At 45.0% G+C, this 24729-nt stretch overlaps 1 protein-coding gene across 2 annotated transcripts in view; it reads right to left on the reverse strand.

The window, feature by feature from the left end:
- Positions 1-24729, reverse strand: part of cpt1aa (carnitine palmitoyltransferase 1Aa (liver)) — an 83701-nt gene that overhangs the window by 50756 nt on the left and 8216 nt on the right. For both annotated transcript variants that reach the window (XM_060911495.1, XM_060911494.1), the window contains exons 3-5: positions 9918-10060; positions 2900-3071; positions 246-350 (exon numbers count right to left, since the gene is read on the reverse strand). In XM_060911495.1, coding sequence (XP_060767478.1) covers positions 246-350; positions 2900-3071; positions 9918-10060 — 420 coding nt within the window. The remainder of the gene's footprint in view (positions 1-245; positions 351-2899; positions 3072-9917; positions 10061-24729) is intronic.

The raw sequence follows: 24729 nt of genomic DNA on the forward strand, positions 1-24729 counted from the left end.
GGACATCACACACAATGTACCTCATGTTTTAAGGAGATAAATACCAAGATAACTCTGAAAACAGGACCCAGAACCAGACCACTGCTGGGTCCTGACACAATAAACCAATCTGCAAAGTGATTCACATTAGAAAGAAAGAACTGAAAAATTAATGAAATAATCAAGTGCTGACTAAGTAAATATAAACAATCTTTGACATCTAGTAGCAAACGTGTTCATGAAGGCTTTAAAATTGTTGAGCTTACTTGTTTCATTGTGTTCTTCACAGAGGGCAGGGGTAGATTAGGCAGCGATGTCTGGAAGCTATAGAGATTTGGTGTTTGCATCCCAGAGAAAATCTTCACAAGGAACTAGAAATGGAGCATTATGTACATGCAAAAATTTAATAATATAAAAACTTGTACAAAAATGTGTTCCTTTTAGGCATGTTATTCACACAACAATCTTCCAATGCCAACCATTTTTTTAAAATTATTAAAGAATGAAGAACATATACTTTAACATCAGTTTATGGTTAGATTTAATATTGTGAATTATTATACATATGGGCCACTTTTTCCATGGAATAAAAACATGTATTCTATTCCCTTCTAGTGGGTTTATTGATGGCATGCAATATTGTTATCATATCACTTATCCTCCATGTATTACGCCACTCTACCCAATGGAGAACGAGCGTGCAATATTGTTCTAATGTATGTTGTCAAAACAACACGACATCACACAGTGGAGCTCATGTGAAGATCCAATGACAACTTTTCTTCTGCACACGCACATAATCACTTCTTTGTCATCCGGGAGAGAGAGAAGACGGGGTTAATCCAGTGCTCGGTTTAAGCACTAAATAAATAAACTGAAAACTGAAACTAAATACACGCTGAACACCCTAAAGGCTACCAAAATTTCATTATATATTTTTCATGCATATTTACAAGAGAAAAACAAACCAACGGGCATCGAAAAACTGGAAGAGAAACATGTTGGAGACATAAAACTTCTGTGCGAGTGACTCGGACAGTTTGTACATAAACATGGCTGCAGAGGTTTGCTTCATTAAAAGCGGGAGATTTAGGGCGTATTCACACCTACGTTGTTTGGTCCGGACCAAACGAACCAAATTTCCCTTGGTCCGGACCTTTTGGGTTGGTCTGAATACAAACCACCGAACTCTGGTCCGGACCAAACAAGTGGACCGAGACCGAGCTGCAAGGTCGGACTCGGTCCGGACCAAAGGAACCCTGGTGCGGATCTTTTGGAGGTGTGAAAACAGACCAGACCTAATCCGACAGTTTTGCTTTTTTGTACCTTGGGAGCTTCCGTCGTTTTTCGAGCATTATGGGAAACAGAGTCTTGACACTCCACCGCAAAGTGCAAACACTGTTTCAGTTGTCAAGGGAATCTTACAACAGTCGTTCAGTCACCAGTGGTAGGCGAGTACAAAAAATGAGTAGGGGGAAAACGTGGGCCAAGGAAGAAACACGCACCCTTGTGGATATATGGGCAGATGTCCACATACCTGAGCTTTTGGAGAGAACACACAAAAATGCCGACGTGTTTGCTGTATTCAGTGAGAAAATGAAGGAGAAGGGGTTCACGCGCTCCCCAGAACAAATGTCGGCTAAAAGTGAAGAAACTCCGTCAGACCTACATTAAAATCAGGGACATTCTTTCAAAAAGTGGCGGTACTAGCGACGCAAAAAAGAAATTCATCTATTACGATGACCTGGATACTATTCTGGGGTCAAAATATAATTGAGGCGTGGCTTTGTTGACAGATTTTGGTCCGCTTACTAAAATGTACAGTGTGAAAGCGAACTGCACCAAAATGAAAAAAAAAAAAAAAACCCAACATTTGGTTCAGACCAAAGCAAGTGAACTATCGAACTATCCTGGCCTGAATACACCCTTAAAAAGAGAAAGATGCGCTGAACACCAGAAAGGCTACCAAAACTTCACTGGATATGCTTCATGCATATTTACAAGAGAAAAAAAGCATACCAACGGACATCGAAAAACTGAAAAAGAGAGCAATAGCAGAAATATGGTCAAAGTTCTAGTCGGAGGTGAGGAAAAGTGACGGAGACTTTTACAAGAGGACTTCACTCAGCAAAGCCCTTTTGTTTTGAACAACTGCAATGCAACAATTAACTACGACCGAAAGTAACTTTGAATGTGAACTGTCAACCTGTACATAGCTTGTATACAAGTTGGGCTGTTGTTCAGGCTTTTTGGACTTGTACCATTTTTACTGTTAGAACTTTGTACAGTACATTGGATTGACAGAACACTGAATTACATTCGATCAGAATCAGCATTCATTCAATATTGGTAAGTTACCACCCTGTTCTTAACTTTTTGTAAAATCTATAATTGTTCCATCGAATGTGCATGTATAATAATAATAATAATAATGTTTTTTTTCGTGGTGTATCATATATTCCATTCAGCTGGCATGATATTGAACTCGTCTTCGACTCATTCAGCGTCATGCTAGCTGAATGGAATATATCTGATATACCATTCAAAGCCAATCAATATTAAATATTTGCAAAACAAGTTTGTCATCACATACATTACAGATAACAATAAATGACAATGTACTAGACTGACCAAATTAATGTAAACATGACTTGCCTGCACTACTGTCAGATCCGTGCTGTTGTAGAAGATTAAATCAATCAGCACCTTCTATGCTGTGGTATTACTCTCCTTAAATGCTACACAAATCCAAGTTTTATGGGTGTGGCAGATTGTCTTAACATCCTGGCTGCAGTGGTAATTCAACTGAAGCTATAACTAGTAGTGAAAAGTTAATCATGAAAATAAGCTGGCACGGCTAAAATCAACCTTTTATTAACCATTAATGTCTATAAATGACACTGCACCCTGACTGACTTACCAGCCATGCGCGTGATTTCAATGTTAACGAGCTATGACGTTCAGCCATCCAGCCATGCCAGGAGAGCAGGCACTTCAGCACACTTCTCATGGAAAATATGATGACCACCCAGAGCCCTGTGCCCAATATAATGCCCCCAACTCTTCTCTGGTTATCCATGGACATGTATTTACTGCAGGAAGAAGAAAAGACATGGTAGATATGAAAATATTAGGGATGATGTTTCACAATCATGGTTGTGTTCTTGAATAATACCAACTAACTCTTGCAACTAGGTCCAATATACAGTATATAGGGAAGCCATGGCCTAATGGTTAGAGAAGCAGCTTTGAGACCAAACGGTCACTGGTTCGATTCTGTGGAACAGCAGGACTGGCTGAAGTGCCCTTGAGCAAGGCACCTCACCCCCAACTGCTCCAGGTATGTTGTACGTTGCTCTGGATAAGAGCGTCTGCTAAATGCTTGTAACATCATTATAAATGTAATATATATACACACACATGCTGGAGTTTCTTATGCCTTATTTTACAGGGACACACCAGCCCTACCTACAGCAGTAATGTCTCTTATATGTTCTTATAAATATATTTCTAAAAGTCAAATGTGGGCTCAGTTTTGACCTTGTAGTAATTTCATTTAATTCTACTTTAATTATTACACTTAGATTTTACTGGTTAAATTCAGAACTGCATTTTTAACATTAACTAGGTTTTACTTTGGGACGTATCCTTTCATTCACAATAGAAAGATGTTTAAGAAGTTGTTACGGGTTTTTTTTTTTTTTTTTTAAACCAAGTGCCTCTGACAGGATCCTTTGTCCCTTAAAAATATCCTCTCTGGAAATCACTCGCCATATGATGAGGTTGGAAATGATTTAAGAAAATATTTGTCTCTTTTGAAGCAGAATACTCGGTTGTTGCACAGTAAAAAAAAAACAGGACTTGAAACAGATGCAAGACACATTTGCAGCAGAGCTTCACACGTGGTTGAAATGGGAGTCCATTTAAAAAACAAAAAAAAGTGTCCTCTCCAGAAAACCACAAGGATCGTCACCACTTCAGTTGTTATTACAGTTCTATTTCCTTCACTCCAGACCGCCAGGGCAGTGCTGAAAGCACTAGTGGAAGCATCTTTGCATCCGCACGTTTCGAGAACCGCATACAAAAGTTGTCATCTCATGACGTATGACGTGCCTGCCTACATAAGGCAACATCCCACGTCATTTGGCCTCTTCTTTTTTCTTGCGTTGGAATCGCATCTCTTCTATTGGAATTCTGTGTGTTTTATCCGTTAACTGTGGGAATACCTGTGACAATCTACAGTGCAGCTCATGACTGAAGAGGACTTCAGTGGGACTCGATTCCACGCGAGCTGTTTGGTCGCTAAGGTAACTTCGTTAACATTATTTTGAGATTGTTTTATGTATCGATAGTCACTGAATCGTGGCTGCCAAGTTTTCAGGGACAGCTATTATATCGGTCTTGTCACAAACTGTTCGGTTGCCGGCAGGTTTGTCAGTGTTGAGTGAGTTAGCGAATTTGTTGCCAATAACGTTAACGTGTACTTACAACTTTACGTGAGCATCGGTTTTCTGGTTGCTAGTAAATCATTGTCTGTAGTGGTAAAGTTTCGCTTGTGAACTCGCTAGCCTTGGTTGCCAGGCTAGCAAGCAGCGCTACACCTTGCTTCTTTTCTTAAAAAAAAAAAAACCTTGGGTGAGTAGACACTGACATGGATTCAGTGAGGTCTTCCACTTGTCCCAACCTAATGGAGGTGCTGGATGCACATGATCGCTGCGTGGAGTGCCGTGGCATGCAACATCTAAGGGAGGCAATGTCTGATCCATGCCCTTCCTGTGCGTTAATGCCGCTTACTGTTAGACAGGCGCGGTTGGCTGGTATGGAACATGCGTCTAGCAGTTTTCTGCTCTCGGATTCTCAGACAGCATAAGCGTAGGCTTTCACCACCAGTGCATGCAAAACAGCGCAAAAAATCTAAGTCTTCTGAGTTAAAGCGTAAAGTGGAACTGCTCTCATCTACAGTGGAGCGTCTGCTGCCTCTGCTTGCAAGGCCCCCCCCCACAGCAGGGGCACAGGTAGGTACTGTAGAGGAACAGCCTGCACCGCCTGCCTCCTTGTCGCCCGTTGGCTCATGTTCTCAGCCACCTGACCAAGAGGAAGTGATGTCTGTGGCTGCCTCAGACACCTTTTTCAGTCAGTCTTCTTCCTCGGCGCAGCCACCAAGCGAAGTCCTGCCAGGTCGGGCAATGATGTTACCTCTGGGCGATCTGGGGAGTCTGCCTCAGTGGTGGGTTTGGTGGAGGCCACACTGAAGGCTTTGCTTGCACGTTTGCAGTTGGACACCCTGGCGCCTCCTACTGGATCTGAGAACACGTTCCTGAGCCGTGTTCAGCGCACCTCTCTGGTAATTCCACAGTGTCATGACTTTTTACTTCTGTGGTGGCCTCTGCCTTGGAGGCTGCTACGAAATCTGCCCATCCAGACTAGATGTCTCGCATGCTTGCGGCGATGCAAGACCCCGGTGCTGTTGGCTTGGGTAGCATGCCAGTAGTCAAATCAAACGTTGCTTTGCTCATTGTGTCTCCCGATGAAGCACTTCGGGAGCAGGTGTGTTGTCCTAACGCTGAGTGCCGCCGCACAGACGAGCTACTTTCTCGTGCTTACACCTTGCCTTTCTTGGCAAGGTGTCTAACTCACTGGCACACATGCTTGTTATGCTGCACTCGACACCTCAACACATCATCGGCAGACCCACTGGCGGCTGAGGTACTGGAACTTGCATTGCAGGCTATGGGTGTCATTGCCAACCAGTGTGGCACTACCTTGAGCACCTTGCTGCAAGCCTGTCGGCAAGTATGGCTGGCTCAATCGCCTCTGCCAAAAGTATGCAGGAACAACCTGAGGCACCTCCCACTGGCACCTGGACAGGTCTTTGGGCCAGCAGCACAAGAGGCCCTTGACAGACGTGTGTCTGTTACAGAGTCTCGCTCCCGTCATGTGGGCGTAGCACCCACCTTCAGAGCTCCGCCAAACCCTTCTGCCACACGCTTTAGGCATGTGGTCCCTAGAGCTGCACAAAGGTCTCCCCATCGACCCCAGCAGCGGGCCCCCAATCCCTCACCTCCCTCGGCCAGGCAGGGTGGCACTTAGCCACACGTGAGTTTTCGCCCTTTTCGACAGACAGGTCCTCCCCGCCGTCGTCACCCCCCCAATCCCTTCTGAAAAACGAAGACAGGACCACTGACAGGTCAGGGCCAGTGGCAGGAGTTTTTACAGGCAGCCAGCTAGCGCACTGGCACGAAATAACAACCAACCAATGGCTACTCACAACCCTCTCAGAAGGGTACCGCCTGCAATTCCGCCGCTGGCCACCAATGCATTCGGGTGTGAGGCAGACAGTTATAACCAATCCAAGACAGGCAGAAGCCTTGTCGAAAGAAGTTCAGTTGTTACTACAAAAACGGAGCCATAGAGATGGTCGACCGCATTGTTCACCCAGGGGGTTTCTTTTCAGTTTATTTTCTCGTTCCAAAGAAAGACGGCAGGTTCAGGCTGATTTTAGATTTAAGAAGGTTAAACCGTTTCTTGAAGGTGCTTCCTTTTTGAATGCTACGAACAACAGATGTACTGCAAGCGGTCACAAACCAGGACTGGTTTGTGACCGTAGATCTCGAGGATGCCTGTTTTCACATACCCATTGTCGCGGACCACAGGCGCTTCCTTCGTTTTTCATTCATGGGAAAAAATTTTCAGTTCGGAGTTCTCCCCTTTGGACCTTCTCTGGCACCAAGGGTGTTCTCGAAATGCATCCAAGTAGCACTAGAACCCCTTCAGAAGGAGGGCATAAGAGTGCTCCCTTACTTGGACGACTGGCTTTTTTGTGCGGCATCGCCCGAACAGGCCAGGGAACATGCTCACCGGTTACTACTACACATTACGGCTCTGGGGTTCAGGGTGAACCAGAGGAAGTGCAAACTGGTCCCAGTCCAGGCAACATTTCATCGGCCTTGCCCTGGATTCGAACACTATGCTGGCCAGTCCCACGCCAGACAGAGTAAGTTCAATTCTCACTGGAGTGAACCACCTTTGTGTCGGGGGAACTCAGCATTATGTTTCTCTCCTTCAGCTGTTGGGGGAAACTCACAGCGGCCTCAGTAGTCATTCCTCTGGGTCTTCTGTGGCTAAGGGCTTTTCAGAGATGGCTTCGTCAACTGTGTCCAGTGCGAGACAGACACACGAGGGTGAGAATAACACGCCGTTGCATGCTCACGCTAAGACCTTGGTCCCAGGCACACTTTCTCACTCATGGAGTTCCACTTGGTCCCCCACCGGGATGGTGGGAGGTTATCCAGACAGATGCTTCCCTCATGGGTTGGGGTGGAGTCTGGCGTCGGCAAGGTGTGAACGGCACCTGGCCTACTCCGTGGCGCACGTCCCACATCAACACACTGGAGTTGATGGCGGTGTTTCTGATGTTGTGCCACTTTCAGGAAGTGCTACAGGGCAAACATGTATTGGTACATACAGACAATGTGGCAACTGTCTTCTATATCAATCATCGGGGGCACAAGGTCTGTAGCTGCGCTTCAGGTGGCTCAGTGTCTCCTGGTATGGGCTCAGGACAACCTCCTTTCCATAAGAGCATCTTATCTACCTGGATGCCTAAACAGTGTGGCAGGTGCTCGGTCATGTGGCAAGGTGTCTCAAGGGGATTGGAAACTGCATCCAGACATGGTGGGACAGATCTGGATAACCTATGGGAGAGCGACTGTGGACCTGTTTGCGAGCAGTCAGACAACTCATTGTCCAACATGGTTTTCCCTGGGGAAAGAAACGGCAGCGTTGGGCCAGGATGCTCTGGCCCACAACTGGCCAAGGGCCATCCTTTATGCCTTTCCCCCTCTACCACTGTTGTGGAGGACTCTCTGCCATGTGCGTGATCAAATCACCATGTGCTATTGACAGCTCCTCATTGGCCATCCAGGCCATGGCTCCAGCTCCTGCTGTCACTACTAGTGGGACCCCCTTGTCAGCTGCCCAACAGGCCCGACTTGCTGACGCAGATGGAGGGCAGGATTCAACACCCATGTTCCGAATGCCTGAAGCTCTGGGTGTGGCCCTTGGTGCCCTGGGGCTACTACTGGAGTGTTCAGAAGGGACCAGGAACACTGTGGTGAACGCACGTGCAGAATCTAACTGACGCTTGTATGCAGGCAAGTGGAAGGTGTTCTGTGATTGGTGTGCGGAACGCAACATCGACCCCCTAAGCTGCTCTGTTCCACAGACTTGAGATTTCCTGCAGCACCTTTTAGAGCTTGGCAGGGCTGCATCTACACTTAAGGTGTATGTTGCAGCACTAACAGCCCACCGTTCAGAGGTTGGAAGTGTTTCACTTGGGTCCCACGGGCTGGTGGTAGCCTTTTTGAGAGGGGCATTTCATCTTAATCCTCCTCATTTTGTGCGGAGTCCATCATGGGATCTGAACACTGTGCTCGAATCCCTTTGCTTGCCTCCTTATGAGCCCCTGTCAGCAGCTGACATTAAGTGGCTGTCTGTTAAAACGGCTTTTCTTCTTGCCATCACAACAGCCCTGCGTGTGAGTGAGCTACATGCCCTCTCAGTGAGTACTGTTTGTCTTCGTTGGGGCCTTATGTTTGACAGTGTTTCATTGTGGCCTAACCCAGCTTTCCTCCAGAAAGTCTTATCTCCCCAGTTTAGCAACCAGCCGATTTTGCTGACTGCTATACCGGCGGACAGGATGGACTTGCGTGCAGAGTTGTGCCCTGTCAGGGCTCTGAGGTTTTATTCTGATAGGACGGCAGCCTTTCGTACGACAGACCAATTGTTTGTTTGTTTTGGTGGTGCTCTGAGAGGAAGGCCTCTGTCCAAGCAGCGGCTCTCCCATTGGGTTGTGGAGGCAATCACCTATGCCTATGAATCTATGGGACGGACTGTGCCCTCTCCTGTCCACTGCCATTCGACGCGTGCTCAGGCAACATTATGGGCAGCTCTCCAGGGCGTACCACTCTCTGACATTTGTGCTGCTGCAACTTGGTCCAATACATGTACATTTGCCTGGTACTACAGTACAGGCTAAATGTTGTGTCCATGCCATTGCTGTGTGCATCTGTTCTTCCAGAAGGTGGTGATGCTCTTCTGAATTCCTCCTGACTGGGTTGGTATTCATCTTCCACTAGTGCTTTCAGCACCGCCCTGGCGGTCTGGAGTGAAGGAAATAGAACGCTGGTTACGAATGTAAACGTGGTTCTATGACTAAGTGGAAGACCACCAGGGTCTTTGGTCACTCGGATTGCGCGAGAATGATCTTGAGGCCAAATGACGTGGGATGTTGCCTTATGTAGGCAGGCACGTCATGAGATGACAACTTTTGTTTGCGGTTCTTGAAACGCACGGATGCAAAGATGCTTCCACTAGTGCTTTCAGCACCGCCCTGGCGGTCTTCCACTTAGTCATAGAACCACGGTTACATTCGTAACCAGCGTTACCACCATGTACAAACATTGCTGCACAGTGCTTGAAAATTTGTACTTAAAATCATAATTTCAAACAATTTCAACAGTTTTTCACCTCGTAAACATTACTCTGATGCGAGACTATAAGAAAGTGGGTCAATTTTAGAAATACACTACATGACATCTTCTCACCACAAGTAACATGTCCACTATATGACCTGTAGCTCTGAAGTTCTACACAGTTCATTTCCATCTCAAAAGGTCATTTTTGGCAGCAGAGAAACACAAACATTTGAGGTTTGATTTTTGGACTGTTTTGGACCTGCAAAGAATATCCTGATTGTGAAACAGCTCATTAAGTGACAAATACAAAGAAAGCCACTTGATACAGAGTACATCATGAAGATTGTAAATTTTTAAGGAAAAAATGTACATCTGATATGTAGGGAGGTTTAAAGTCTAGAGAAATTTTGGAGGTGTACAAGTCAGTTTATGAAAGAAACAGAGTAATAGTTACAGGTTTACCTTACTGGGAGATATTTGCCAATTTTACTGAAGAGACCTAAGGAGGGATCCACTTGAGCATATTTTGCCCTTCCCATGTATCCTGCAAGCACCAACATCAGTCCTGGGGCACTGCCTGGGTATACACCAGTCATAATGCCATTCTGTGGAGACATTTTTATAAAAGATGACGTAAGCTTTACAGTGATGCTTGAAAGTTTGTGAACCCTTTAGAATTTTCTATATTTCTGCATAAATATGACTTAAAACATCAGATTTTCACACAAGCCCTAAAAGTAAATAAAGAGAACCCAGTTAAACAAATGAGACAAAAATCTTACAGTATACTTGGTCATTTATTTATTGAGGAAAATGATCCAATATTACATATCTGTGGGTGGCAAAAGTATGTGAACCTTGGCTGTCAGTATCTGGTGTGACCCCCTTGTGCAGCAATAACTGCAACTAAATATTTCCGGTAACTGTTGATCAGTCCTGCACACCGGCTTGGAGGAATTTTAGCCCATTCCTCCATACAGAACAGCTTCAACTTTGGGATGTTGGTGGGTTTCCTCACATGAACTGCTCGCTTCAGGTCCCTCCACAACATTTCGATTGGATTAAGGTCAGGACTTTGACTTGGCCATTCCAAAATATTAACTTTATTCTTCTTTAACCATTCTTTGGTAGAACGACTTGTGTGCTTAGGGTCGTTGTCTTGCTGCATGACCCACCTTCTTTTGAGATTCAGTTCATGGACAGATGTCCTGACATTTTCCTTTAGTATTCACTGGTATAATTCAGAATTCATTGTTCCATCAATGATGGCAAGCCGTCCTGGCCCAGATGCAGCAAAACAGGCCCAAACCATGATACTACCACCACCATGTTTCACAGATGGGATATGGTTCTTATGCTGGAATGCAGTGTTTTCCTTTCTCCAAACATAACGCCTCTCATTTAAACCCAAAAGTTCTATTTTGGTCTCATCTGTCCACAAAACATTTTTCCAATAGCCTTCCGGCTTGTGTGAGGGAAATTTAGTGGATGAACATTCCTATTCTCTGTGTTGAGCTCAAGTGGCCTAGTGTACTGAGAAAGTTGTTTTTCCCATGTTGTAATCGCCTTTCTGTGGCCTTGGTGGTGATAAGCAGGGTGCCCGAGTTCTCTCTAACTACGCATCTGCCTGCACATATCAGAGCATTCCAGGTGCACGCTTTAACAAAGTTTCATAGAAAATCTTGAGCCAAGTGAATGCCTTTAGAGTATAATAGATAACAGCCAGTAAAACACAACTCGGAGTGCGTGTACTCTCGGCATCACCGAAGTGGTATCTTCTCTTTTCTTCTTTTTTCCTTTCCTATTTTATATATCTGTTTTATAGGATCTACTATAATAAATAACTGAAAAGACAACTGGTGGAGAAGTCCTGCCTCAAGTGGAGGAGTTTAAGTATCTCGGGATCTTGTTCACGAGTGAGGGAAGGATGGAGCGTGAGATCGACAGGCGGATCAGTGCAGCCTCCGCAGTGATGCGGTCACTTTACCAGTCCGTCATGGTGAAGAAGGAGCTGAGCCAAAAGGCGAAGCCCTCAATTTACCGGTCGATCTACGTTCAACTCTTACCTATGGTCATGAGCTTTGGGTAATGACCGAAAGAACAAGATCGCGGATACAAGCGGCTGAAATGAGTTTCCTTCGCAGGGTGGCTGGGCGCTCCCTTAGAGATAGGGTGAGAAGCACAGTCACTCGGGAGGAGCTCAGAGTAGAGCCGCTGCTCCTCCACATCGAGAGGAATCAGCTGAGGTGGCTTGGGCATCTTTTTCGGATGCCTCCTGGACGCCTCCCTGGGGAGGTGTTCCAGGCATGTCCCCCCGGGAGGAGGCCCTGGGGAAGACCCAGGACACGCTGGAGGGACTATGTCTCTCGGCTGGCCTGGGAACGCCTCGGTGCTCTTCCCGAGGAGCTGGCTGAGGTGTCTGGGGAAAGGGAAGTTTGGGCTTCCATGCTTAGACTGCTGCCTCCGCGACCCGGTCCCGGATAAAGCGGAAGACGACGAGACGACGACGAGACAACGGTAAATCATTCTAAAGTGTTTATTAGAAGTTTTCATTACAATTTGGTGTCCCTGGGTGGGCCCTACGCGTCTGATCCTCAGACAACAGGACACTCCCAAGGCTACGGTGCAGAGCTGAGAACTCGGACGAGAGACCAGACCGTCAGGGCTCACCGAACCAGTAAGTGATAACTTTGCATTCTTGTATAAAGAAATTAGTGGAAACAGTATTTAAAGACTGATATAAGAGATGGACAGAAGTTTGTCCGAGCCGGGAGGACTGTTAAGCTGTGGTATCATCAATATGTTTGCAGAAATGGATAAAACACAATTTTGAGACAATAAACCACGAGTAGTTTATTGGGTTGTGTAAGAGAATTATCCGCCTAAGTGACGACTGGGTAACGGCTCACCTACTTGAGAGGGGGAAGTACAGGTGCGTGTTTTGACGGACTCGCGTTCAGCAATTCGTAACTGGGAAAGAATTGAATCTTGCTCCCTTTGTTCTGTGTGAACAACTGGCCCGTCGGAGGAACAGGATAGAGAGGTTCGATCACGAAGTCGCCAAGACACACCGGTGTGCATGCAAAATATTGATGAATTAACAGAGGACTGTCCTCCTCCAAATTCTGAAACGGAGAAATAGATTTTGTACACATGCGTGAGTTGTCTTTGAGGTTGTTGTGCTAAATGATACCTACTTTAGTTTAAGGCAAATGTCAGATAAATTGTTTACTAATAAGAACATACCTAAAAGGATTATTGTGTCGCATTTTTGGACATAGTCTAACTTGTTCTTGCGATCCGGATATATTTAAAAAAAAAAAAAAAAAAAAAACACTCAGCCATTGTTGTCATAACCTATAACAGTGTACAATGAGGAACAGAAACGGTAAGTTAGGGAAAGAAAAGAAAAAAGCAAGTAAGCCTGAGGCTATATGTGCTATAATAAGAATTGGATGTTCCTATGACAGCCCAAACATCCAGTTTATGAAAACCTCGTATGGCGAGGATTGTTTGGCACAGTTTGACATATGGGTAAAGGACTTAGGATTCCCTGAGAAAGGCAGTTTTAGTCCTAGGCAGATAGAACAGTTAGAAGAAAAAAGCTGAAATGGAAGGAAAAAGAAGAGTCTGCAGAAAATGTTAAGTTCTTAGGGGACTGGTGGGCGTTTTCTGCATGGAAAGAAGAAACACTTGAGAGAGCACAAAAGAGAGAAAAAAGACAGGCAGGGCTCTCACCCTCTTCTCAGTGTTTGAAATTTCAGATGGACCCTGACCTGGAGTCTGCCCCAACACCCCGACACACACTTCCTCCTCAGCAAGGCGGAGCATCATTCCCACAAGCGCCTCACCCACAGAAAGGGGGAGAAGTCGAGACAAAGGAAAAAAAAAAAAAAAACTGAGCCTCTGGAATCTCTCCCAGCCTACCAGCCGCCTCCAGCATCAGCGCTTCTCCATCACACATGAGATCCGGTCTTGCATATGGTGACGGAAGACACCCCCCCCCCGGACCTGACCACATGCTCACCAGTGGGTCCACAAGGCCGTAACCTAAAGTCTGAAGTTCTTCATCTTCCAATGGTGGAAGTGGCTGGAGCTGACAGTGTGCTTCTAGTCCACAGACCCTGGATGACAGCTGATATCAAGGAAAGCATGGCTTCTCTTCCCAACGTGAGAGAGGTAGGAGGAAAGAGATTTGGTAACGAACTGTTGATGTTTTACAGAGAATTCCGACCGACCACCCATGAACTTCGCTGCCTACTCATGACCAAGATGGGTAAAGATTGGAACAAAGTTTCCAGAGAGTGGCCGGAAGCTGACCAGCGAATGACTACACCAGACTGGAGAGCGGATGGCAATGATGAGTACAGAGATACCATCACTGCTTTCTGTGCTCATCTGGACAGTGCTTTTCCCTTGAACATACACATGACTAAGATCAGTATGTGTAAGCAAGAAGATAGAGAAGTGGTGTCAGCGTTTCTCACCCGTCTCACCGCCGCGCACAAGAAACAGTGGCCTGACCAGACCCGTGACCCTGGCTGGAGTGGAAGGCACTCCTGAGGTCTGGGAAACGCACCTGCGGAACAGTTTCATGAACGGTATGAATCCAGCAGTGGCCAAGTCAGTAAAGCAGCTCTGTCTCCTGTGGGAAACCACCAGTCTCACCAAGATCAAGCAGTACGCTGTGCATGCAGAAAGGCTGCTGAAAGAGAAGACGACAAAGTCAACACAAAGAGACCAAGACCTACACGCCACCACTCTCACTCTTCTCCAGACTGCTCAACCTGGACAAAGAGGAAGAGGTCGAGGTAGGGGCCGAGGCAGGATGACCTGGAGTGACTCGTCCTGGATAAAAGGTGCAACCTGCTACAACTGCAATCAGAAGGGACACGTTGCTTGAGATTATCTCCACAGTAGCAAACAGAGGCCCCGTGAGGAGTACAGCAAAGCAGACTGACGGGCGGACTCCGGGAACAGGCGCCACACAGAGAACAGGGGAGGTAACACACACACCTGATGATATACATACACAGAGACAAGAACATCCACATAACGCTAAAACACATTAGTAGCAGCACCTGCATACAACAGCAAGACTACACAGAAACACCCGATACACCAGTCCAAATAGATACACCTGAAGTTGCATTAAATTTGTTAAAATACACAACTACTCCCTTCTCTAAACTCCCTTGTATGCCCCTCACTGTGTGGGGGCATGTGTTAACCTTTTTAGTAGATTCTGGAGCAGGACACTCAGTTATACAACATGGGGTACTTCCAGTAGACCCACCGCTCAGCTCAAATTCTATTCAGACGATGGGCATCTCAGGACGACCTGTGACCGAAACTTTCTCAGTCAACCTCCCGTGTAAAAGCGAGGGAGGAATAGTTACATCCCACTCATTCCTCATCTCACATACATGTCTAGTAAATTTGTTAGCACGCGATTTAATGTGCAAATTAGGAGTAAATCTCACGTCCACTTCAGATGGACTAACTATTGAACTAAATGAAATGTGTGGTGTGCAGTATGGTCTTGGAAGCCCCCTGTATGTGTATGTCTGGCAGCTCTGCTCACATCAACTCACACAAACTCCCAAACACCTTGTACAGCTCGCACACTTGAACACCTCATCAGTTGACACAGATTAGATGAAAGAGGAAGATTTGCATTGCACAGCACATGTTCACCAAGGGCAAGATGCAGAGTTTGAAAAGACTTGGTTTGCAGACACCCATGTACGTAAAAGACTGACCATCAAAACTATGCATTGGTCTAAACATTATTGCGCTGTGCAGGTCCATTTTACTCGTTGTCCAAACAGCTGCATCAATGTTCATTGCAGTGCTCTTAAACATGTTATACGCGGCCTCATGTCAGAGGACTCTGAGGTCGACTGCTGCCAACATGATTTCTTTGACCTTGTTAATTCTATACCCCATGTCTCATTAGCAAAGCCACGAGCCGCTCATTGGAAAGACGTGGGGAAATGAGTCAAGAAGTGCGCAGTCAATGGCAATGAATGGTCCCAAACAGAGGACCCTAGTGTGTTGTTTTGCCAAAAGCTTGGGGTCTACAAACAAAGTCATGCTGTGCGTGTGCATGTTAAGCGCAGCGTAATATTAGCCACTGATGACCGGGATCCTGGGGACCCCGGTCATAGTGGCCTGTTTGTCTCCGTTTCCACAGGCATAACTCCAGCAGAGGTGCACCCCGAATTGGCGGGAGTTCCAAATTCCGTTTGGGCGAAGGGTAAACATGATGTAGGCCTAATAAAGAATGCTGAACCAGTGGTGATCACCCCCAAATCAGATTTCAGGCCTGAACAGACCCAGTACCCACTCAAACCAGAAGCAATCACAGGTATAAGACCGGTCTTTGAGTCGCTGCTGAAGGCAGATGTAATTGCCCCGTGCCAGGACTCTCCAGTGCGCACTCCTATTTTCCCAGTTAAGAAGGCAAAACTGTCCAAGCCCGATGAGTGGAGGTTTGTCCAAGATCTGAAAGCAGTCAATGCTGCGGTTGTTCCATGCGCACCCGACATCCTTAAAGGATATGGGACATGAAACATAAATGCACGCTATATCAGTTTCTTTCCATTAAAAATATGAATTAATTGCATCAACAAATACAAAATCATCTATTAAATTCAGCAAAATCGTTATATTCGTGATGATTATATGGCATTTCTGCTCGACTTCCAATATGCATTTTCTACAACCGGAAGAGCCGCTGTCACGTGATCATACAGTGGTGCTTGAAAGTTTGTGAACCCTTTAGAATTTTCTATATTTCTGCATAAATATGACCGAAAACATCATCAGATTTTCACACAAGTCCTAAAAGTGGATAAAGAGAACCCAGTTAAACAAATGAGACAAAAATATTAGACTTGGTCATTTATTTATTGAGGAAAATGATCCAATATTACATATCTGTGAGTAGCAAAAGTATGTGAACCTTTGCTTTCAGTATCTGGTGTGACCCCCTTGTGCAGCAATAACTGCAACTAAACGTTTGCGGTAACTGTTGATCGGTCCTGCACACCGGCTTGGAGGAATTTTAGCCCATTCCTCCGTACAGAACAGCTTCAACTCTGGGATGTTGGTGGGTTTCCTCACATGAACTGCTCACTTCAGGTCCTTCCACAATATTTTGATTGGATTAAGGTCAGGACTTTGACTTGGCCATTCCAAAACATTAACTTTATTCTTCTTTAACCATTCTTTGGTAGAACGACTTGTGTGCTTAGGGTCGTTGTCTTGCTGCATGACCCACCTTCTCTTGAGATGGACAGATGTCCTGACATTTTCCTTTAGAATTTGCTGCTATAATTCAGAATTCATTGTTCCAGCAATGATGGCAAGCCGTCCTGGCCCAGATGCAGCAAAACAGTGCCAAACCATGATACTACCACCACCATGTTTCACAGATGGGATATGGTTCTTATGCTGGAATGCAGTGTTTCTCCTTTCTCCAAACATAATGCTTCTCATTTAAACCAAAAAGTTCTATTTTGGTCTCATCTGTCCACAAAACATTTTCAATAGCCTTCTGGCTTCTCCACGTGATCTTTAGCAAACTACAGACGAGCAGCAATGTTCTTTTTGGAGAGCAGTGACTTTCTCCTTGCAACCCTGCCATGCACACCATTGTTGTTCAGTGTTCTCCTGATGGTGGACTCATGAACATTAACATTAGCCAATGTGAGAGAGGCCTTCAGTTGCTTAGAAGTTACCCTGGGGTCCTTTGTGACCTCGCCGACTATTACACGCCTTGTTCTTGGAGTGATCTTTGTTGGTCGACCACTCCTGGGGAGGGTAACAATGGTCTTGAATTTCCTCCATTTGTTCACAATGTGTCTGACTGTGGATGGGTGGAGTCCAAACTCTTTCGAGATGGTTTTGTAACCTTTTCCAGCCTGATGAGCATCAACAACGCTTTTTCTGAGGTCCTCAGAAATCTCCTTTGTTTGTGGCATGATACACTTCCACAAACCTGTGTTGTGAAGATCAGACTTTGATAGATCCCTGTTCTTTAAATAAAACAGGGTGCCCACTCACACCTGATTGTCATCCCATTGATTGAAAACACCTGACTCTAATTTCACCTTCAAATTAACTGCTAATCCTAGGGGTTCACATAGTTTTGCCACTCACAGATATGTAATATTGGATCATTTTCCTCAATAAGTAAATGACCAAGTATAATATTTTTGTCTCATTTGTTTAAGTGGGTTCTCTTTATCTACTTTTAGGACTTGTGTGGAAATCTGATGATGTTTTCGGTCATATTTATGCAGAAATATACAAAATTCTAAAGGGTTCACAAACTTTCAAGCACCACTGTACGTCACAAAAACTTTCGGGCACAGCACAAGCGGGTAGATGAATGGAGAAGTGGATGACAAGAAAATTGTTTTTATAGTCTTTAAAGTACATTGGACATCATGGTGTATTGTGCTGCTTATGGTTGCAATAATTCCAATGAGAAATGCCCTGGAGTAAGTTTTTTTTGCATTCCCCAAGGACCCGAAGCTGAGGAAAGTGTGGGCTCACTACTGCCGTAGAAAAAACTTTGCACCTACTGTTTCCCACAAACTGTGTTCGGACCATTTCACAGAGGATTCTTTCAACTTTAATACTCAGGTACTGAACGAAATTAATTGCCAAGCCAAATTTACCTTCACTCGGAGTTGTACCATTATTTTTTAGACAGGGCGGACGAACCAGGGCATTCGCCCGCCTGGCCATGCCCGACGAGGAGCGCTCTCGGCCGGCTTGGGAGGCAGACGGCAGCCCCTCCTGGAAGTGTGGTTTTACCATGGGCCTCATGCGGAAAAATGCCGAGGTGCATTCGCTAAGTGACTGAAAGCCGAGGTAAGGATTAGTATTATAATTTTGGGTGTATCAATTATTGATTATCATAATTTTGACTCGTTTCGCCATTTTGAATGTTTTCATCTCGGACTCTGGAAGCATTGCATCTCAATCAATCTTGAAAAATATCAGCAAAAAAAAAAAAAAAATATCTTGCAACAGACTTTAGCTAGATCTATGATAAACTTTTAATGTATGATACAAAAATAATACTTCTTTCAACAGATCATTAGCCTTTGAGCAGAATTGTTTTTAACTTACCAGGAAGTGTTATCGAGCCGACCGCTTTCAGTTTCATGGGGACTGAATGAACCCTCACTCTCAGAATCATCTGACCCGTCAGAGTAAATACAAGATCCATGTTCATGTGAATTTCCAGCTATCGGTTCGAATTGATAGGGTCTAACTTCACATCTCTGTGAAACATCGGGAATGTCACTGTCGATGGTGTCCATTTCGGTAACCTGTTTACATTAGATTCCCAAGCGCTGGCTCCTTGGAAAGTTTTTGTTACGTCACGGGTCACGTGACCACCTAGCTCATTAATGAATCCTTGTTTTACGCTGATGTATAAAAAAACTTGAATAATGTGATGATTTTCACATTTTTGACGCCCTGCAGTGATTTAGATGGCATTTCTTATGTCCTTTATACATAATTATGCCCAGGTAAAAATCCATGTCCCATATCCTTAAAGAGCACTCTGCAGACCACACCCACTCTGGGATTACCTGACCCCAATAAACCATTTGTTCCAACTGTAGATGAAAAGAAGGGTTTCATGACCTCTGTTCTTTTGCAGAAACACAGGGATAGATTAAGACCTGTAGCCTACTTCTCCAGCAAATTGGACCCAGTGGCGGCTGGACTTCCTGTTTGCCGTGTGCAGTTGCTGCAGCTGAAAAGGCAGTAACTGCTTCCAGAAATATTGTAGGGTACTCTAACCTCACCCGTTTGGTCCCAGATGCTGTCTTCCTGCTTCTGTTGGAGAAAAAGACGTCACATTTGTCAGCACAGAGATGGTTAAAGTATAACACTGTCATACTTGATATGCCTAACATCATTGTGAAACGTTGTTCTGTTCTGAATTCTGCCTCTCTTCTCCCTACAGAGGATGATGAAGAACCACATGACTCTGTTGCTCTCACTAACGATTTTTGTTCCCCCAGGGCAAACTTAAAGAGCAATCCTTTAGGAAAATCCAGACATGGTCCTTTATGTGGATGGTTCAGCCTCCAGAGACCCAGAGACAGGAAAGAACAAAGTAGGTTTTGCCATAGTCTCAGATCACGAGGTTCTCAAGGTGTCGTGTCTGTCCTCAAACCTGTTGGCACAGGCCGCAGAGCTCTGTGCCCTTATCGAGGCATGCAAATTGGCTGCAGGGCAATCTGTCAATATTTTTATGGACAGCAGGTACACATTTGGCATTGTGCACAATTTTGGCACCATTTGGAAATACAGAAATTCTCACTAGCACAGGATCTCCCATTGCACATCATAAACTGGTCTCTGAGTTGTTGGATGCCATTCTACTCCCTAGAGCCATTGCTGTGTGTGTGTGTGTGTGTGTAAGTGTGCTGCCCATACTAACAATACCGATCTTGTGTCTCAAGGGAGTGCCAGGGCGGACGCGGCAGCTAAGTGTGCAGCCTCAGCTTCCAGTTCACCCTCTAACCTTGCTTTTCCTCAGGTTTCTAACCCCTGTTTACAGTTAGCGGACCTTCAGAGCACTGCCACCCAGGATGAGAGACAAGTCTGGAAACGGGCCGGCTGTATCGTTGCAAACTCAGTCTGGGTTTGTCCCTCGGGCCGTCCCTGTCTACCAAAACACACGTTCCCTTTCTATGCAAAATTGGCCCATGGGCTCACCCATGTGTCAAAAGACGGGATGGTAGCAGAAGTAACAAAGAGATGGTTCACAAAGGGGTTTTCAAATTATGCTGCGAAATTTTGCAAGCAATGCTTGATATGTGCACAACATAATCCAGGTCAAGGTATCAAACTAACTCAAGCAGCACACCCAATACCAGACTAACCGTTTGATCATCTCCAAATGGACTTCATTGAACTGACACTTAGTGAGGGAAAATGGGTCCCTTAAAAATAAACTAAGCAAAGCTTGTGCAGAAACAGGGCTAGGATGGATAAAGGTCCTCCCTGTAGTACTCACACAAATGAGGATGCAAACTAGGCCTAAACATGGGTTAAGCCCATTTGAAATTCTGTTTGGACGAGTACCCAACATGGGGATAGGGCCAGCCCAAGGAACACTGCGTGATGATGCAATGTTGAATTACTGTGCAACGCTGCCCTCTGCTTTGAAATCTATCCACAAACAGGTAAAAGAAGCACTTCCCAAGCCCTCTGAGGGACCTCTGCACGATCTACAACCAGGGGATTGGATAGTGGTGAAGGACTTCCGACGAACCAAGTGGAATAAGCCACGGTGGAATAGCCCATTCCAGGTTCTGCTCACAACCCCAACGGCAGTGAAGGTCACAGGCAGACTAACGTGGATCCACGCTATCCACTGCAGGAGGGTTCCTGAACCAGCTGAGCAGGAGGAAGAGGAGGGCCTAAGTGACCCAGACGCTGACTAAAGCTCGTGAGGAAGAAAGGCATCATTGCATGGAACAGTGCGAGTATCACATCAATCACACACGCACCCTCAATAAGGAAGTGTGTTTCAGTGTCTAGCCGATAGATAAGTCTTAGGGTTTTGAGTTTCCTCCAAGTCCCGGTGAGGTGGGACAAGGGCTGATATGGCGTGCCCGCCCTCTGAGCACCAACAAACGTCAAGAAGGACAAGGGTTAACTCGGTAACATCACTGAGGCACTGAACAAGATGCGCAAGGTTGCTGAACAATTACGAGCAGATGAACATGTAGGAGTCAAAAACAGCTGGTGGCGTTAGTTTAGTGGATGGAAGACTCCGATTCTATCCACCATACCGGTCCTGGGCTTAGTGATTGTGATACTATGTTTGCTCCCTGTTTTCTGTCAGTGTTGTATGTCTGTGTTTCAGAGGCAGCTGAAAAATATTGGTTACCAGATGGTGAAAAGAGACCCAGACGACTTGCCTGACTGGCCTCCAAACCCACGCGAAGACTATAACCCACCGTTTGATGACATCAGCACAGCTGACATGAAACTAGCCCTAACTTAAAACACTTTCATTTGTGGTTGTTTCCTGTTTTATTGTTTCCTGATCTATGTATATAGCTTGCTAGCATTAACTTAAGACATCTATGTCTTACAAAAACAGCCTTAGCATTATCCCTGTACACTCAATGACGTGTTAAGTCAAATCTCTCTGGGAACTCTTACCACTGAAACTGTGAACATTTCTTTCTTTAGCAATTATCCTGTAGGATAAAAAGGGGGGAAATGTGAGGGAAATTTAGTGGATGAACATTCCTATTCTCAGTTTCTCTGTGTGTTGAGCTCAAGTGGCCTAGTGTACTGAGAAAGTTGTTTTTCCCATGTTGTAACTGCCTTTCTGTGGCCTTGGTGGTGATAAGCAGGGTGCCTGAGTTCTCCCTAACTATGCATCTGCCTGCACATATCAGAGCATTCCAGGTGCACGCTTTAACCAAGTTTCATAGAAAACCTTGAGCCAATCACGTGAAGACGCAAGCAGGAAGCAAATGCCTTTAGGAGTATAATAACAGCCACTAAAACACAACTCAGAGTGCGCGTACTCTCGGCATCACTGAAGTGGTGTCGTCTTTTCTTCTTTTTTCCTTTCCTATTTTATATATCTGTTTTATATGATCTACTATAATAAATAACTGAAAAGACAACTGCTAAGCATTCTGAAGTGTTTATTAGAAGTTTCCATTACAATTGTCCACGTGATCTTTAGCAAACTGCAGACGAGCAGCAATGTTCTTTTTGGAGAACAGTGGCTTTCTCCTTGCAACCCTGCCATGCACACCATTGTTGTTCACGGTTCTCCTGATGGTGGACTCATGAACATTAGCCAATGTGAGAGAGGCTCTCAGTTGCTTAGAAGTTACCCTGGGGTCCTTTGTGACCTTGCTGACTATCACACACCTTGCTCTTGGAGTGATCTTTGTTGATCGACCACTCCTGGGGAGGGTAACAATGGTCTTGAATTTCCTCCATTTGCACACAATCTGGCTGACTGTGGATTGGTGGAGTCCAAACTCTTTAGTGATGGTTTTGTAACCTTTTCCAGCCTGATGAGCATCAGCAACACTTTTTCTGAGGTCCTCAGAAATCGCCTTTGTTCGTGCCATGATACACTTCCACAAACGTGTTGTGAAGTAGAGGTCTGCGCAGGACAGAATTTTCAGTCCCGCTCCCACCCGCTCCCGCAAAGAATTATGATTTTCAGTCCCACTCCTGCCCGCAAATCCCGCATGATGCAGACGTTCGCGTTATTTCTCACGAAAGTTCTTGTCATTGGCTTGGGGAATTAAACATGCTGAGCTTAGCTGAGCTCTCCACTGACCGATCCTTCATTTATTGTAAGTTTATTGTTTAGACTCTGACATTCTGCTGACACATTCCAAGTTGAGCGCTGCATGCACTCATGATTGACAGCTCTCGCTTTGATTGACAGCTCTCGCTTTGCGCACTCGCACTCCCACTTCCGAGTCTGTGGTGTTATGATTCCAACCACGATTTCATTCTCCTTTCATATGAAGTGCTGCGCAACCACAACCAGCTCCTCAGATTATACACTGTATTTCTAGCTTTAAATTGAACAATCTGTGCGATACACAGTCCTTTTTAATACTAGTTAATACTTTTTAATACTTAGGACTAATACTCTTGACTTTTTAATGGTAAATGTACCTCTTTTTAAAGCAGCACTTACTTCTGAAGCACTGTGAGCTTCACTAGAGGAGCTCTGCTCTTCTGCCATGATCGGAGATCTCAAACACGGAAGAGGGGAAGGAATCGGAAATGTACGCGAGATTAGACTACATCTGCAAATTTAGGCATCTTAAAATATGTTATTAATGCCAAATAAAATATCCAGCACAAATTATATACGATAAACATAAATTAATAATTTATAAATTTTATTTTAAACGTTTTTAGTTAGCGGGACTGCAGCTTATCACCTCTCCCGCCCGCGCCCGCATTGTGCACTCCCACTCCCGCCCGCAATGAGCTTTCAAAATTTGTCCCGCGCCGCGCTGCTTTGCGTCGGGTCCCGCGGGACTCCCGCGGGAGTGCAGGGCTCTATTGTGAAGCTCAGACTTTGATAGACCCCTGTTCTTTAAATAAAACAGGGTGCCCACTCACACCTGATTGTCATCCCATTGATTGAAAACACCTGACTAATTTTACCTTCAAATTAACTGCTAATCCTAGAGGTTCACATACTTTTGCCACTCACAGATTTGTAATATTGGATCATTTTCCTCAATAAATAAATGACCAAGTGTAATATTTTTGTCTCATTTGTTTACCTGGGTTCTCTTTATCTACTTTTAGGACTTGTGTGAAAATCTGATGTTGTTTTAGGTCATATTTATGCAGAAATATAGAAAATTCTAAATCACACTGAATTGATATTTGCATATTTTATCAACATTTTCTTATTTCATTACCTTGGCTCATTATTTGGTTTAAGTCAAAACACTGCATACTCAGGGGTGAAAGTAACTTTTATTTCTTGCCAGTATATTATTTTGAGTCATAGTGCGCGCATCGAAAAATACACCTAATTATTTATTATTGTCTACTTATCAAGCATTCACTAGGACTTCTTATCACTCAGTAGTACTAGTATGCCCCTTTTCCACCAAAGCAGTTCCAGGGCTGGTTCGGGGCCAGTGCTTAGTTTGGAACCGGGTTTTCTGTTTCCACTGACAAAGAACTGGCTCTGGGGCCAGAAAAACCGGTTCCAGGCTAGCGCCAACTCTCTGCTGGGCCAGAGGAAAGAACCGCTTACGTCAGCGGGGGGGGGCAGAGTTGTTAAGACCAACAACAATAAGACCGCGAAAGATCGCCATTTTTAAGCGACGAGAAGCAGCTGCTGTACAAACGCGAAGTCATCCATTATTATTATTGTTGTTGCTGCTGCTTCTTCTGTGTTGTTTTTGCTTCGATATTCGCGCCAAAGTTTATGCAAACGTAGCGACATAACTGACGTATACAGCGACGTAATGACGTGGCTTCCCTTAGCACCGCGAGCTATGGAAAAGCAAACTGGTTCTCAGCTGGCTCGCAAGTTGAACGAGTTGTGAACCAGCACCGGCCCCGAACCAGCCCTGGAACTGATTTGGTGGAAAAGGGGTAGTATAGTACTTTATCACACTATCACTCCTTCATCCACCTGTATCAGTTTTTGATTATAAATAAATTGCCAACACATCATTTCAACAACACAATCGTTTTAATTACTTTT

This window comes from Neoarius graeffei, chromosome 27 (assembly GCF_027579695.1).
Source record: "Neoarius graeffei isolate fNeoGra1 chromosome 27, fNeoGra1.pri, whole genome shotgun sequence".
Taxonomy (NCBI): Eukaryota; Metazoa; Chordata; class Actinopteri; order Siluriformes; family Ariidae; genus Neoarius; species Neoarius graeffei.